This window comes from Cervus elaphus, chromosome 11 (genome assembly GCF_910594005.1).
Source record: "Cervus elaphus chromosome 11, mCerEla1.1, whole genome shotgun sequence".
NCBI lineage: Eukaryota > Metazoa > Chordata > Mammalia > Artiodactyla > Cervidae > Cervus > Cervus elaphus.
The window spans coordinates 32,227,126-32,240,644 of record NC_057825.1 but is presented as its reverse complement, the minus strand read 5'-3'; the positions used below and the strand labels follow the sequence as shown (position 1 = coordinate 32,240,644).

Below are 13,519 nucleotides of genomic sequence, written 5' to 3'. Positions count from 1 at the left end.
TTATTTTTATTCTTTAAATTTTTTTATTATGAATGCTCTTATGAATACTGATATGTTTCATTTTTCTTCCATTATATTTTGTGCTTCAATTTTGTTGTTTCTCTGTTGTGTTTTGTTTTTTCCCTCTTTCCTTGGCTTTTCTTAGATGAATTGAGCTTCCTTCCTTCCCATTCTACTTTTTTTCCTCTACTTAATTGTGAGTTGTATGTTCTTTTTCTGTTCATCTTGTGGTTACTCCAGAAATTTTAACATCAATTAATGAAGTCCAAATCCTATCAATGTTTATAACTTTGTTCAAAGTAATGTAAGAATATTAGAATGCTTTAGAGTACCTCCTTTATGAAATAGATCCTACTTCTTGTGTTTTTTGAAGTCCACAAATTAAACTTTATTTTTATTCTGTATAATCCATTTTTGTTTTATGCAGCCTATTTGGTTATCACTTTCCTTGCTTGCCATTATTTAAAAAAAAATTAAATCTTGGTGGAATCAGCCATGTGTCTCTACCATTTCCCTTTGTGGGATTTTAAAACTTTTTCCCCTCATTCACCAACTGTGAGAGTCACCCTTCAGTGATCTTGATTTTATTTGTACCTTCCTCTCTTCTGGGACCTCTGGCTTCATCTTTGGTCCCTAGGGTTTCTAATTGGACTGCCAAGAAAAAAATGAGGAAGTCATTCATGTTCATATTTGTTGCTTATTCAGACTAATATTTTTTTTGAAAAATATTTTTTTCTTAATTAGAAGTACTTGTAAAAATTTTGGATAGCTCTGAAATGTTACTATACATTTATTAGATTTATAATCTCTCCTCTTCTTTCTCCTTCCCTGTTCCTTATCTCCTTAGTTAGATTCCTTTCTCAGCAAAGTAAATTTATTTCTTCATGCCTCTCATTGGTCTACTGAGCACCTCCACCACATCCTATGGCCTCCTGAAACACCTTTGGAATGCTTGGCCATACTTGAAGAGGGCTAAAAGCATCAACATGTTTATACAGGAAAAGGAGTTGGCTGCTCCACTACTTTTATCATCTCCCTCCGTCAGTCTTTCCTTGCTAGTGTCTACAGTTACATAACCTTTTGACTTGACTTTATATTTTTCGGAAAAAAACAGACCAGAGTCTTTTATACCAGGCATTCCAGAACTTCCTAATTTTTAGTAGTTTATTCATTCAGTAAATATTTAGTTGTTGTTTAGTTGCTCAGTTGTATCTGACTCTTTGTGACCCCATGGACTGCAGCATGCCAGGCTTCCCTGTCCTTCACCATCTCCTGGAGACTGCTCAAGCTCATGTCCATCGAGTTGGTGATGCCATCTAACCATCTCATCCTCTGTTGTCCCCTTCTCCCCCAGCATTAGGGTCTTTTCCAGTGAGGTGGCTCTTTGCATCTGGTGGCCAGAGTATTGGAGCTTCAGCATCAGTCTTTCCAATGAATGTTCAGGATTGATTTCTTTTAGGACGGACTGGTTTGACCTCCTGACCAGCGGTTAGGTGCCTTAGTTAGTTTTGTTATGCCTTACTTTGGGGCATATCGTAATGAATAGTACCACGGTAACATGGTCTCTATCTTCTTGGATCTTGTTTTCCTGGAAATGGGAACCAAGAATGATAGGGCAGTAGGAGCCATGTTGAGGGAAGCCAGTGGTGTCCAGGAAGAAATCTGGGAGGAAGTGATGTCCTGGCTGAGTCAGCCCCATATGTGGTGAAGGAAGGGCTGGGACATTATCGCCTATGGAGGCCCAGAGGTGAGAGGCCCTGGCATGTTTGGGTAATTACATGTAGTCCAGACTGATTGGAGTTGAGTGTGAGATAAAATTTGAGAGATGCATGAGGCAGACCTTTAAATTGAGTTAGATAGTCCTGTGTTGCTGTGAACTAACATTTTATTTTTTAGGAATGAAGATTCCAGCTTCCTCCTGTGGAGATTTTGATGTAGGCTTCTGATACAGACAGATAAAACCCTTCCATTTGACTGTTTGCTTTCCTTGGGATTTGATTATACTACAGAACATCCATATCCATTTCTCATTAATAAAGTAGAGCCATAATGTGCAAAGAAGGGTTAATCCTTTCTGTCCTTTCCCTATCTTTCTCCTCTACCTCTTGGGTATCCAGTGTCCGATTGGTTTCCTGTCTGTCTAGGACTTTCACTGGGCTTTCTGACTGGGGCCAGAATTCTGCCTGGATATTTAGTTAGGACTCTCTGTACCATTTCTTGATGAACTTGAAACATTGTCTGACATTAGTATAATATTAAAATGACATTTTATTGTATTTCTTATAATGAAATATTCTTGAAATGAATAATAATGAAGAGTAACCCTTTCTAAGATCATGATATCTGGTCCCATCACTTCATGGCAAATAGATGGGCAAACAGTGGAACCAGTGACAGATTTTATTTTTTTGGGCTCCAAAATCACTGCAGATGGTGACTGCAGCCATGAAATTAAAAGATGCTTGCTCCTTAGAAGAAAAGCTATGACCAATGTAGATAGCATATTAAAAAGCAGAGATTTACATTGCCAACAAAGGTCTATCTAGTCAAAACTATGATTTTTCCAGTAGTCATGTATGGATATGGATATGAAAGTTAGACTATAAAGAAAGCTGAGCACTGAAGAATTGATGCTGTTGAACTGTGGTGTTGGAGAAGACTCTTGAGAGTCCCCTGGACAGCAAGGAGATCCAACCAGTCCATCCTAAAGGAAATCAGTCCTGAATATTCTTTGGAAGGACTGATGCTAAAGCTGAAACTCAAATACTTTGGCCATCTGATGCGAAGAACTGACTCATTGGAAAAGACCTGATGCTGGGAAGGATTGAGGGCAGGAGGAGAAGGGGACGACCCAGGACTCCATCATTGGATGGCATCACTGACTCGATGGACATGAGTTTGAGCAACCTCCGGGAGTTGGTGATGGACAGGGAAGCCTGGCGTGCTGCAGTCCATGGGGTCTCAAAGAGTCAGACACGACTGAGTGACTGAACTGAACAGAATCCTTTCTAGTTCAGAATTTCCAAAGTAACATTCTAATCATTTAAACTTCTTCACTCGGGGTTTTTCTATTTTGTATTTGCCAAGCTAACATATTTTCTGATCAGGAATTTAATGCAGGAGACCCTGGTTTGACTCGTGGGTTGGGAAGATTCCACTGGAGAAGGGATAGGCTACCCATTCCAGTATTCTTGGGCTTCCCTTGTGGCTCAGCTGGTAAAGAATCTGCCTGCAATGTGGGAGACCTGGGTTCGATCCCTGGGTTGGGAAGATCCCCTGGAGAAGGGAAAGGCTACCTGCTTCAGTATTCTGGTCCGGAGAATTCCATGGACTGTATAGGCCATGGGGTCGCAAAGAGTTGAACACGATTGAGCGACTTTCACTTTCACTCTACATAGGGGAAGTATTAAAAAAGCAAAGGCTATACTTAGTGGATGTGGATTCTTCTTATATAGATTAGGGAAGATTGGACTGCTCTAGAAGAAGGGAAGTATATGGGAGGCTAGAGTACCTGATTTGTTGAATATTAGTATAGTAAGATTTTAGTGAAGTTCTAAGGTTATTGATAGGACTTCCCTGGTGGCTCAGTCTAAAGAGACCACTTGCATGCAGGAGACCAGGGTTCGATCCTTGGGTCGGGAAGATGCCCTAGAAATGGAAATGACAACCCACTCGTGTTCTTACCTGGGGAATCCCTTTAGACATTATTTTTGGATTTGGACTGCTGTTAGATTTTTAAGAAATGATAGTCTGGCCAGAAATTCTTAGAATTTCTGAATTCTGTAATAGTCACTGCTATCTATGAAGTGAAGTGAAAGCGTTAGTTGCTCAGTCATGTCTGACTCTTTGGGACCCTGTGAACTGTAGCCTTCCAGGCTCTTCTGTTCATGGAATTCTCCAGGCAAGAATACTGGAGTGGGTAGCCATTCCCTTCTCCAGGGGATCTTCCCAACCCAGGGATTGAACCCAGGTCTACATTGCAGGCAGATTCTTTACCATCTGATCCCCCAGGGAAGCCCCACTACTGTTTGTACATTTCCCCCTATTGCATTTAGAGTGATGTATGTTTTTAAGGATCAGACTGGCAAAGGAAAGCAGAGTGATACTTGACTCTTGACTGGTTCCTGAAACTTTAACATAGTGATTTCTGGCAAACTGAAGCATTTGGAGTCTTCTGTTTTCTGAAACTAGTTAGCTTTGGACTTGCATGGTATCTGCTTTATTTCATCTTTTGTGGTGACTAATCTGATCCTAACTGCACTAGAGAAAGAGTTTGAAGAGAGTGAGTTATACCAGATACACTGACTTTTTTTTTTTTACTGTAGTTACTTCTCCACTAGCAAACATGGCCTAATAAATGCCTTGCAAAAGTCTGATCAATTAGATTAGTAACCTTTTGTTAGATCAGCTGGGGATGGAACTTTCCTTTCCTAGCTGTTAACATCCTTTTTCTCAGTGTTTCTCATAGAAATATATGTTTAGTCATTAAAATTAGCTGTAATTAAATTTACACTGTAAATTTTTGTAAATTTACACTGTAGTTAAAATTACAGTGATTTAATGATGGTTTATTTCTTAAATGCCCTTGGACATTTGTCAGCATTCTTTCTTAAAATCATTGGTTTGGTTTTGAATAATTAATGTTTAATGGTTCCAACTTAAAATATTTAGGCTGAGGTAGTAACGTAGAAGGGCTTCCCTGGTAGCTCAGCTGGTAAAGAATCCGCATGCAATGCAGGAGACCCTGGTTCGATTCCTGGGTTGGGAAGGTTCCCTGGAGAAGGGATAGTCTATACATTCCAGGATTCCTGGGCTTCCCTGGTGGCTCAGATGGTAAAGAATCTACCTGCAATGAGGGAGACATGGGTTCGATCCCTGGGTTGGGAAGATCCCCTGGAGGAGGGTGTGGCGAGCCACTCCAGTATTCTTGCCTGGAGAATCCCCATGGACAGAGGAGCCTGGCGGAGTACAGTCCATAGGGTTGCAAAGAGTCGGACATGACTGAGTGATTAAGCACAGCACAAGCACAGTAACATAGAAACTAAATGAGTGGAAGAAAATCAGACTGAATAACTTCAACATAGAAGTGTAAAACTTTGAAAACTACCAAGTATTATTGAAGGAAATTAAGAAAGTACTAAATAAATGGAAAGATACCCTGTGTTAAAGGATCAGAAGATTTATCATTAAGATGGCAATATTCCCTAAATGGATCCATAAACTCACTGCAGATCTCATAAAAAACTGGCTTCTTTACAGAAACAGATATGACTGATCCTAAAATTCATATGGAAATTCAAGGGACCCAGAATAGCCAAAATAATTTCTAAAGAGAAGAGCACATTTTGAAGACTCACACTTCTGAATTTGAGAACTATTATAAAAAAGCCATAATAATCCAGATTGTGTGGTACTGGTATAAGGATAGATATATCATAAGGATATGATCATAAGGACATATCATAGCATAAAGATAGACATATCATCAATGGGATAGAATTGAAAGTTCAGAATTAAACCCATACACCTGTGGTTGCTTGATTTTTCACAAGGATTCCATGACCATTTAATGAAGAAAGAATAGTCTTTTGAACCAATAGTGGTGGGAATGGTGGGTATCTATATGTGAAAGAAGGAATTTGAACCACTGCCTCATGCCACATAGTAAATTAACTAAAAATATGTCACGTGCTTAGTCGCTCTGTTGTGTCCGATTCTTTGCAAGGCTCCGCCAGGCTCCTCTGTCCATGGGGATTCTCCAGGCAAGAATACTAGCGTGGGTCGCCATGCCCTCCTCCAGGGGATCTTCCTGACCCAGGAATTGAACCAGGGTCTCGTGCATTGCAGGTGAATTCTTTGCCATCTGAGCTACCAGGGAAGCCCAGGAATCCTGGAGTGGGTAGCTTATCCCTTCTCCAGGGGACCTTCCTGACCTAGGAATTGAACCGGTGTCTCCTGCCCTGCAGGCGGATTCTTTACCAGCTGAGCTGTCAGCAAAGCCACGAAAATATGTCATAGACCTAAATATAAGAGATAAACTGTAAAATTGTTAGAAAAAACCATTTTAATAATAGTATAGGTATTATTAGGTAGTAATTTAATGTAGGTAATAATTAAATAATAGTATAGGTATTAATATAAATCTTCATGAACTTAGATTAGGCAAAGCCTTCTCAGGTATGACACCAAAAGCACAAGTGACTAAAGAATGAATAGATATAGTGGATTAATCAAAGTTAAAAACTTTTGTGCTCTACTGGATATAACTAAGAAAGTGAAATGACTACTCACAGAATGGGAGGAAAAATTTGCAAGTCATATATTTCATAAGGGACTCTTATCTACAACATATAAAGGACTGTTACAACTCAATGTTGAAAGATAAACAACCCAATTAAGAAATAAGCAGAGTGACTCATAAGGGGAAGAGGTTTCTTTTTGAAATAATGAAAAATTTCTAAAAACTGTGGTGATGGTTGTACAACTAAATTGAATACTTAAAATGGGTGAATTCTATTTCAAAATACCTGGTGTATTAAAAAATAGGACTGAATAGTGTATGTATAGAAGGATAGAAATTTTGTGAGAGCCAGGTGATGAAGAAAATAATTTTAATCGTGACATCAAGGTAAAGGTTGATTGAAGTGAGATTAAAAGAAATCTTTGCTTCAATTTTTGGTCAATAGGTATGTTCACCAAAAATCTGGAAAAATCCTTTCCTTTTTCTTTTTCCCCCCCTGTACTGTGGAATGAGCAGAAATGAGAGATGACTGTAAATATTGGTAGAAGAAGATAATTTATGACAGTTCCCTTTCCATCTATTGTGTCAAAAGTTGCTGCCAGATCTTACAAAGGCAGTATGGATGAAATAAAAAAGAAACTCACATTGGAGGTCAGACTTCCCTGAAGTGGGCTTAATGTTCAACAAGACTTTTACAGCAAATTTTGAAATGAAAACAAAGTTTGATTTATAGCCTCATGTAATTTAGGCTTTGTTCTAGTTACTATGGCTATATATCACTTATCCCCGAACAGCCATTCGTTTTACATCTTTTTTGGGTCTGAAAACAGAACATCGTCCAGTGCTGATGTCTTGACTTTGCTGCATGAAGTCTGAGGCCTCTGTTGGAAGGCTCAGACTCAAGGCTGGGTCATTTGACTTGCTCACTTACGTGTTTGGCAGTTGCTGCTGACTTGAAGCTGATGGACTCAGTTCCTCTGCCTACCAGCATCTCTGTGTGGTCTCTCCACATCCCGCTAGTTTGGGCTTCTTTACAACAATGATGTCCAGGTTCCAGGCATCCTCAGAGAGGGAGAGCAGGGGCAGGCTGTCCCAGGCTTATCACCCATCTTCAGAAATCAGGCAGTGTTCCTCTGCCACACTCTCTTTGTTGAGGCAGTCACAATGTCCTCACATGCAGGTGGCGGGAAATAATCTTTAGCTCTTGGCTAGGGAGGGGTAGTGTGCTAGAAGCACATAAATACAGTGGTCTGGAAATACTGTCATGGCCCTTTCTTGAAAAACACAGGCTGCCTTGGACATGGAAGGGGACCTTAGAGATAAGCTGGTCCAGTTCCCTGATTTTTCACTGGCCTCACTGATGAGGCCAGTGAGGCCGAGAAGAAGGGACGTAACATGGGCACGGTCACGGTCCATGGTTGGTGGTTAGACTGGGGCTGGAATTTAGCATTCCTGGCTCTAGGCTGAGGTCTTTCCTACTCTACCACTGATTTTCACTTTGCAGATTATGTAATTCATTCACTCAAATCATGAGTGGTCCTCCCCTCAGAGTTTTCCTAGACTAGCAGACAGACTGATGTAGGCAAAAGTGCTGGCGTCGTGCTTGGCATGGAGAGGGCACACAGAAGTGTTTCTTAACCGTTCTTCTCCACCTTGTGTTTTAGCCAAAGAATGTCTAGTTGACATGTTCTATAGCCTGTGCCAACACAATAGAATAGAATCACTTCCCCAGTGTCTGGAAATTAAATGGTAAATCTAATTGAAGGTTTTTTATTTGCCCTTTTTCAGGTGCTCAGAATTTTGATGTCATACGACTATCAACTTACAGAACAGCTTGCAAATTACGATTTGTACAAAAGCGATGCAACCGTAAGTCATTTCTACTCATTTCTATGATAGCTGGATTGAGCTCTTGATAGTATAAAAGATTTTACTGTCTTCTAGTCATATTGTAATGTTAATTGAATTATTTTTTGTCATGTTTATCAGAATGTAAGCTTCATAGTAGAAAGAACTTCTTGATTTATTCTGGGTGTTCCTCGAAATATTTCAGAAACTCAGTAAGCTAACTAGCTTTGAGATTAATTAATTCTTTAAATGGGAGAATTGATTTCTCCTTGTCACTGTTTTTAGTGAAAAGTTCTATATAAAATTAATATAATTTATCAGTTTCTGGAAGGAAAGAAAAACTAATATTTTGATAAAGGTATAATAAAAATTAACTTTCTTGATTAAACTTATTATACATAAATCAGCCCTTTCTATAAGCAGTTGCTTCCACAATTGCTACTTATGAAATAAATATATGTATGTGTATATGTATATACACAGGCATATAAAATTCTTCTTAATTTGTGTACAGAGAACTAATTTAGAATTATTGTACTTTTCTCATATATGTGTTTGTGTGTGTATTAAGGAAAAACTATTTTGTGTAATCTAAAGATCATTAGCCTTAGAGTGGGAGAATCTGTTTTAGTCTAGGTTTTGTTTGTCATTTATTATAAATCACTTTATATCTAAATACTTCTACACTGCTTTAAGTCCTACTCAGAAATTCTAGCTTAAAATTCTCTTTTGAAGAGTTTACCATGCCATCCTAGATTGAAGTCATGTTTCTTCTCTGATTTCCCAAAGCATTGTTTTTCAAATTATGGGTTATGACCTGTTAATGGTTCCTGAAACCGTTTTGGTGGACTGTAGCCAGAATTTAAAGCATGTAATGGAGAGAAAGAAGGACAAAAAACTAGAATATAGCTTATGTAGCAAGGTATTTTTTGGAACATGTTTTTTATATATCTGGAAGTGTGTGTTTTGATTAAAATACATTTTTGTGGGTTGTCAGAAAGTTTGAAAACCACTGTCCTAGGGCAACTACCAGTTTTATAATTCTTCCTATAATTCTTGGAACACAGTAGTCTGTGTGTGGGCTGAGCCAGGCTAATGGCATTAGTAATATAAAGATGCATGGTTTTAGAAGTTTTATGTTGTCACATATGATTCTTTAATCCACCTGAAATTTTTTTGTGGGTAGAGAGTATAAGTAGGAATCAAATTTTTTCCATATGTATGTTCAGTTGACCCTATACTGTTTATTGAAGAGACCATCTGTTTTCTCCATTACTAAAAAATCTTTTTCTCATATTCATTAGGAGAAATGTACCAGAATGTTGATAGCTGTGTCCATATATGAGAGGATCTGCTTTTGGACTCTTGTGTTCTATTGGTCTGTTTGTCTATCCTTGTACCAATCCTCATTGCTATAGCTTTATAGTGTGTTCTGGATATCAGGTAGAACAAGTCTCCCTACTTTGTTCTATAGAGACATACTCCTTTTTACATTTATTTTCACACAAATTTTAGAATCTGTTAATTTATACTCAAAACATAATTTTAATTATAAAATTAAAAATTTAATTTACATATAGTAAAATTCATCCTTTTAATATATAGCACTTGGGATTTTCTTGGGATTGCATTGAATCTGTTGACCAAGTTGGAGAGAATTGCTGTATTTCCAGTGTTGAGATTTCATTCTATGAACGTGGTATATCCCTCCATTTATTTAAATTTTCAATTTCTGCTAGTTATATTTATAGGTATTTTGGTAGAGATGGTGAACATCCTTTATTGGAATTGTTCCTAAATTCTTGATGATTTGTAATACTATTAAAGGTTTTAAAAATTTCATTACCTGTAACTGGTACGTGGAAATTCAGTGATTTTCATATCTTGATTTGTATCTAGCAGTCATTCTAGACTCACATAGTAATATTAGTGATAAATATATAGAGTCTTTATGATTTTTAATGGATATAATTTTGTCATTTGAATGGTTACATTTCTTTATTTCCAATGTTTGTACTGATAATTACTGCATATTTATATGGTTTAGGATCTGAAATACAATAGGAAGGATGATAGTGGGCTTTTTTATCTCATTCCCAGTATCAACATTTTACTATTAAGTAATATGTTTGCTGCAGTTTTTTGTAGCTATCCTTAATCAGATTAAGGAAGTTCCTAGTAGTATATTTCTTCATTTCTAAAGATAAGGTTTATTTTAAAAGTTTTCTTTTGATAATGATTTCTGACTTAATTTCATTTTAGCCAGAGAACAATGTTTATATGACTTTAATCCTTTAACATTTATTGAGATTAGCTTTATGACTCAGGGTAAGGTCAATATTTTTTCAAGGTCAATTTTTATGTGTATTCTTTTTGTTCTTGAAAGTAAAGCATATTTTCTGGTCATTGGGGCAGGACTTCATATGGTGTCAATTATGCCTACTTTATTGGTTGTAAACTTTGTCTATGACTGTTCTTATCTTTTTATATGTTTATTCTGTCACTTGCTAAGAGGATTGTGTTACTGTCTCCCACAAAGCTTGTGACTGTCTTTTTGAGGTTCTGTTACCTTTTGCATTGTATATTTTTGAAGCAGCAAAGGGGAGGCAAAAAAGAAGTGAGTAGGACTGAGTGCTTATACACTGAGTTGAACGAAGAGTAGCAGTTGTGGAAAAGTAAAATATTGAGAGACTCAAGGCAAGAGTCGTTTTAATGAAGTAGGTACAGATTTCTCTCACACTCAATTCACTGTCTCTGGTGAAGAGGATGTTTCTTTCCTCCTGAAATAGGGAGGGCATTGTTCACATGGGACTTTTTATTCCTCCTTTGGGGAAGAAAGGGGGAGGTCAGAGTGTCCTTTTTGGCATCTGCTGTTTTTCAAGTGTCTTTAGCTCAAACTAATCCATAGGCCAAAGTGACATATTTTGGGGTGACATATTCTGCCACTCTTCACTATTCTTTTTAAAAAATATTTATTTATTTATGGCAGTGTTGGGTCCTCATTGCTGCGTGGGCTTTCTCTAGTTGCAGGGAGTAGGGGTCACTCCCTAGTTGTAGTGCAAGGGCTTCTCATTGCGGTGGCTTCTCTTGTTGTGGAGCATGGGCCCTAGGGCGCATGGGCTTCAGTAATGGTGGCGTGTGGGTTCATAGTTGGGACTCCTGGGCTCTAGAGTACACTCAGTAGCTGTGGTGCACTGGTTTAGTTGCTCCACAGCATGTGGTATCCTCCGGGACCAAGGATCCACCCCATGTCTCCCTCATTGGCGCTGAGCCACCAGGGAAGCCCTACCCTTCACTGTTCTAGTAAATGTAAATAAATACAAAGTTCTTACAGCTTTCTGATAAATTAAAACTGTTGAGTTGTTGACAGCTTCTCTTTGTGTTCTAGTCCATCTCGTTGATATCTGGAACATGATTGAAGCCTTCCGAGACAATGGCCTTAATACACTGGACCATAGCACTGAGATCAGTGTGTCCCGCCTCGAGACCGTCATCTCATCCATCTACTACCAGCTGAACAAGCGCCTTCCTTCCACTCACCAGATCAGCGTGGAGCAGTCCATCAGCCTCCTTCTCAACTTCATGATTGCTGCGTATGACAGGCTAGTACCTTCCCTGCTTACTCCATCTTAAGAATATTGCTCTCCTAATCTTCCTTCTTTCGCACTGCCTTACCAGGGGTTGTCAATTCAGAGACACAGTTAATAGGGAAATGAATTAGTATAAGTCCCTTCTAAAGACTGCTTGAATGCCAGAATGACTTAGTGTCCTGTGGCATGTCACATAGTAACCTCTGTAACATTAGGGAGAGTCAGAACACTTGAGACATATTGTTTGGTAAGAGCATAGATACATTAATATTGATGTTCTATATCCAGTGAAATATAGCTAAGTTGTACATTTGATTATGAGGCTCTCTATCTGACATCTAAGCTAATTTTTCTTTATGATGAAATAACAGTTGCCCTTGGACTATATAGTATCTTGCTTTCTCTTTATTTATGTTTAGGATTCTATTTTAATTTTTTTTAATGTAGAACATTGTGCTCTAAACCTTCAAACAATAGAAGAAAACTAAAGATAACCCAAAGTAAAACAGAAATGAGTTGTTATATTGGTATTTATGGAGAATGTATGATAAAGAATAAAAAATAAATCATAAATGATGGAAGCACTGAGGTTATTTTTTGGGAACTAAGGATTTAGTTGCTGATTCCTGCTATACTGTCAGCTATCTGATTTGGATGGGTTCATTCCCTCTCCTTCATTTTTTTCTCTGTAGAAAAACAAGTTTAGGTATTTATAGAATGCTGTTACACTTTATAATGGTAAAGCCATTCAGGTGTCAAGGCCAGGTCACACAGAGGCAGTCACTAAATTCACAACAATTTTAAAGATGTTATCACATTAGATATTCCATCCATTTAATAAAAATTTTTTAAAAAGAAATTTGAATTCTTAAAACATGAGTCCCAGAATTCTAGTGCCATTTTCTTAAAGCAGTTTAGATGAGTGAATTCAGTAGTTTAGTTTTATACTGTCCAGGGAATGCTTCTTCTGATCCAAAAACCTTAGTAAAAACTGTTGCTCTGTGGTGAGTAAACAGTACCTTATCATGACACTGACTTGCTGAGTGCATCAATTCAGGGCCATGCAACACAATGTAAGAAACAGTATTTTTAAAGTCGGAAATAAAAACCATCAGTCAGTCAGTCAGTTCAATCCCTCAGTCGTGTCCGACTCTTTGTGACCCCATGAACTGCAGCACACCAGGCCTCCCTGTCCATCACCAACTGCTGGAGTTTATCCAAACTCATGTCCATTGAGTCGGTGATGCCATCCAACCATCTCATCCTCTGTGGTCCCCTTCTCCTCCTGCCCTCAAATCTTTCCCAGCATCAGGGTCTTTTCAGATGAGTCAGCTCTTCGCATCAGATGGCCAAAGTATTGGAATAAAAACCATCTTAAAACTTAAAAATGACAAGGCAAAAAAAAAAAATGACAAGGCAGAGAGTATAAACTTTGATTCTGTAATTATATCAAATAAGTTAACTACTATGGCTAAAGATTAGAGGAGAAGGGAGAATGAAGAGATAGCAGAGGGAGAATGGGGAGACCAAAGGTAAGGGCAGAGGCACAGAGGTGTCCTAGGACACAGGAGGAGAAAGCTGGACACACACAGAAAGAGACAAAGGAAAACAACAGACAGTGAATCAGATGAAGACAGATCAGTAGAGGGCACACTGAAGAGAACTGGGAAAAATGAGAGGAGATGAATGAGTTAAGAAGAGTGAGGAATAACAGTATGACAGTGGTGACTTTGGTAATTCTCATATCTGATGCATGGGCGTGGGCATCAGAGTAAATCATCAAATCTTTACTAATCTTGAATCTTTATATGGTACGAGCTTACTGAGTTAGCGCTCTGGA

General features: G+C 38.2%; 1 protein-coding gene across 14 annotated transcripts in view; it reads left to right on the top strand.

The window, feature by feature from the left end:
• Positions 1–13,519, top strand: part of DTNB (dystrobrevin beta) — a 233,908-nt gene that overhangs the window by 31,733 nt on the left and 188,656 nt on the right. For all 14 annotated transcript variants that reach the window (XR_006343421.1, XR_006343420.1, XR_006343422.1 and 11 more), the window contains exons 3-4: positions 8,030–8,110; positions 11,478–11,691. Coding sequence is in view for 11 of the 14 variants with exons in the window: in XM_043917363.1 (XP_043773298.1) it covers positions 8,030–8,110; positions 11,478–11,691 (295 nt within the window). In the remaining 3 variants the exon portion in view is untranslated. The remainder of the gene's footprint in view (positions 1–8,029; positions 8,111–11,477; positions 11,692–13,519) is intronic.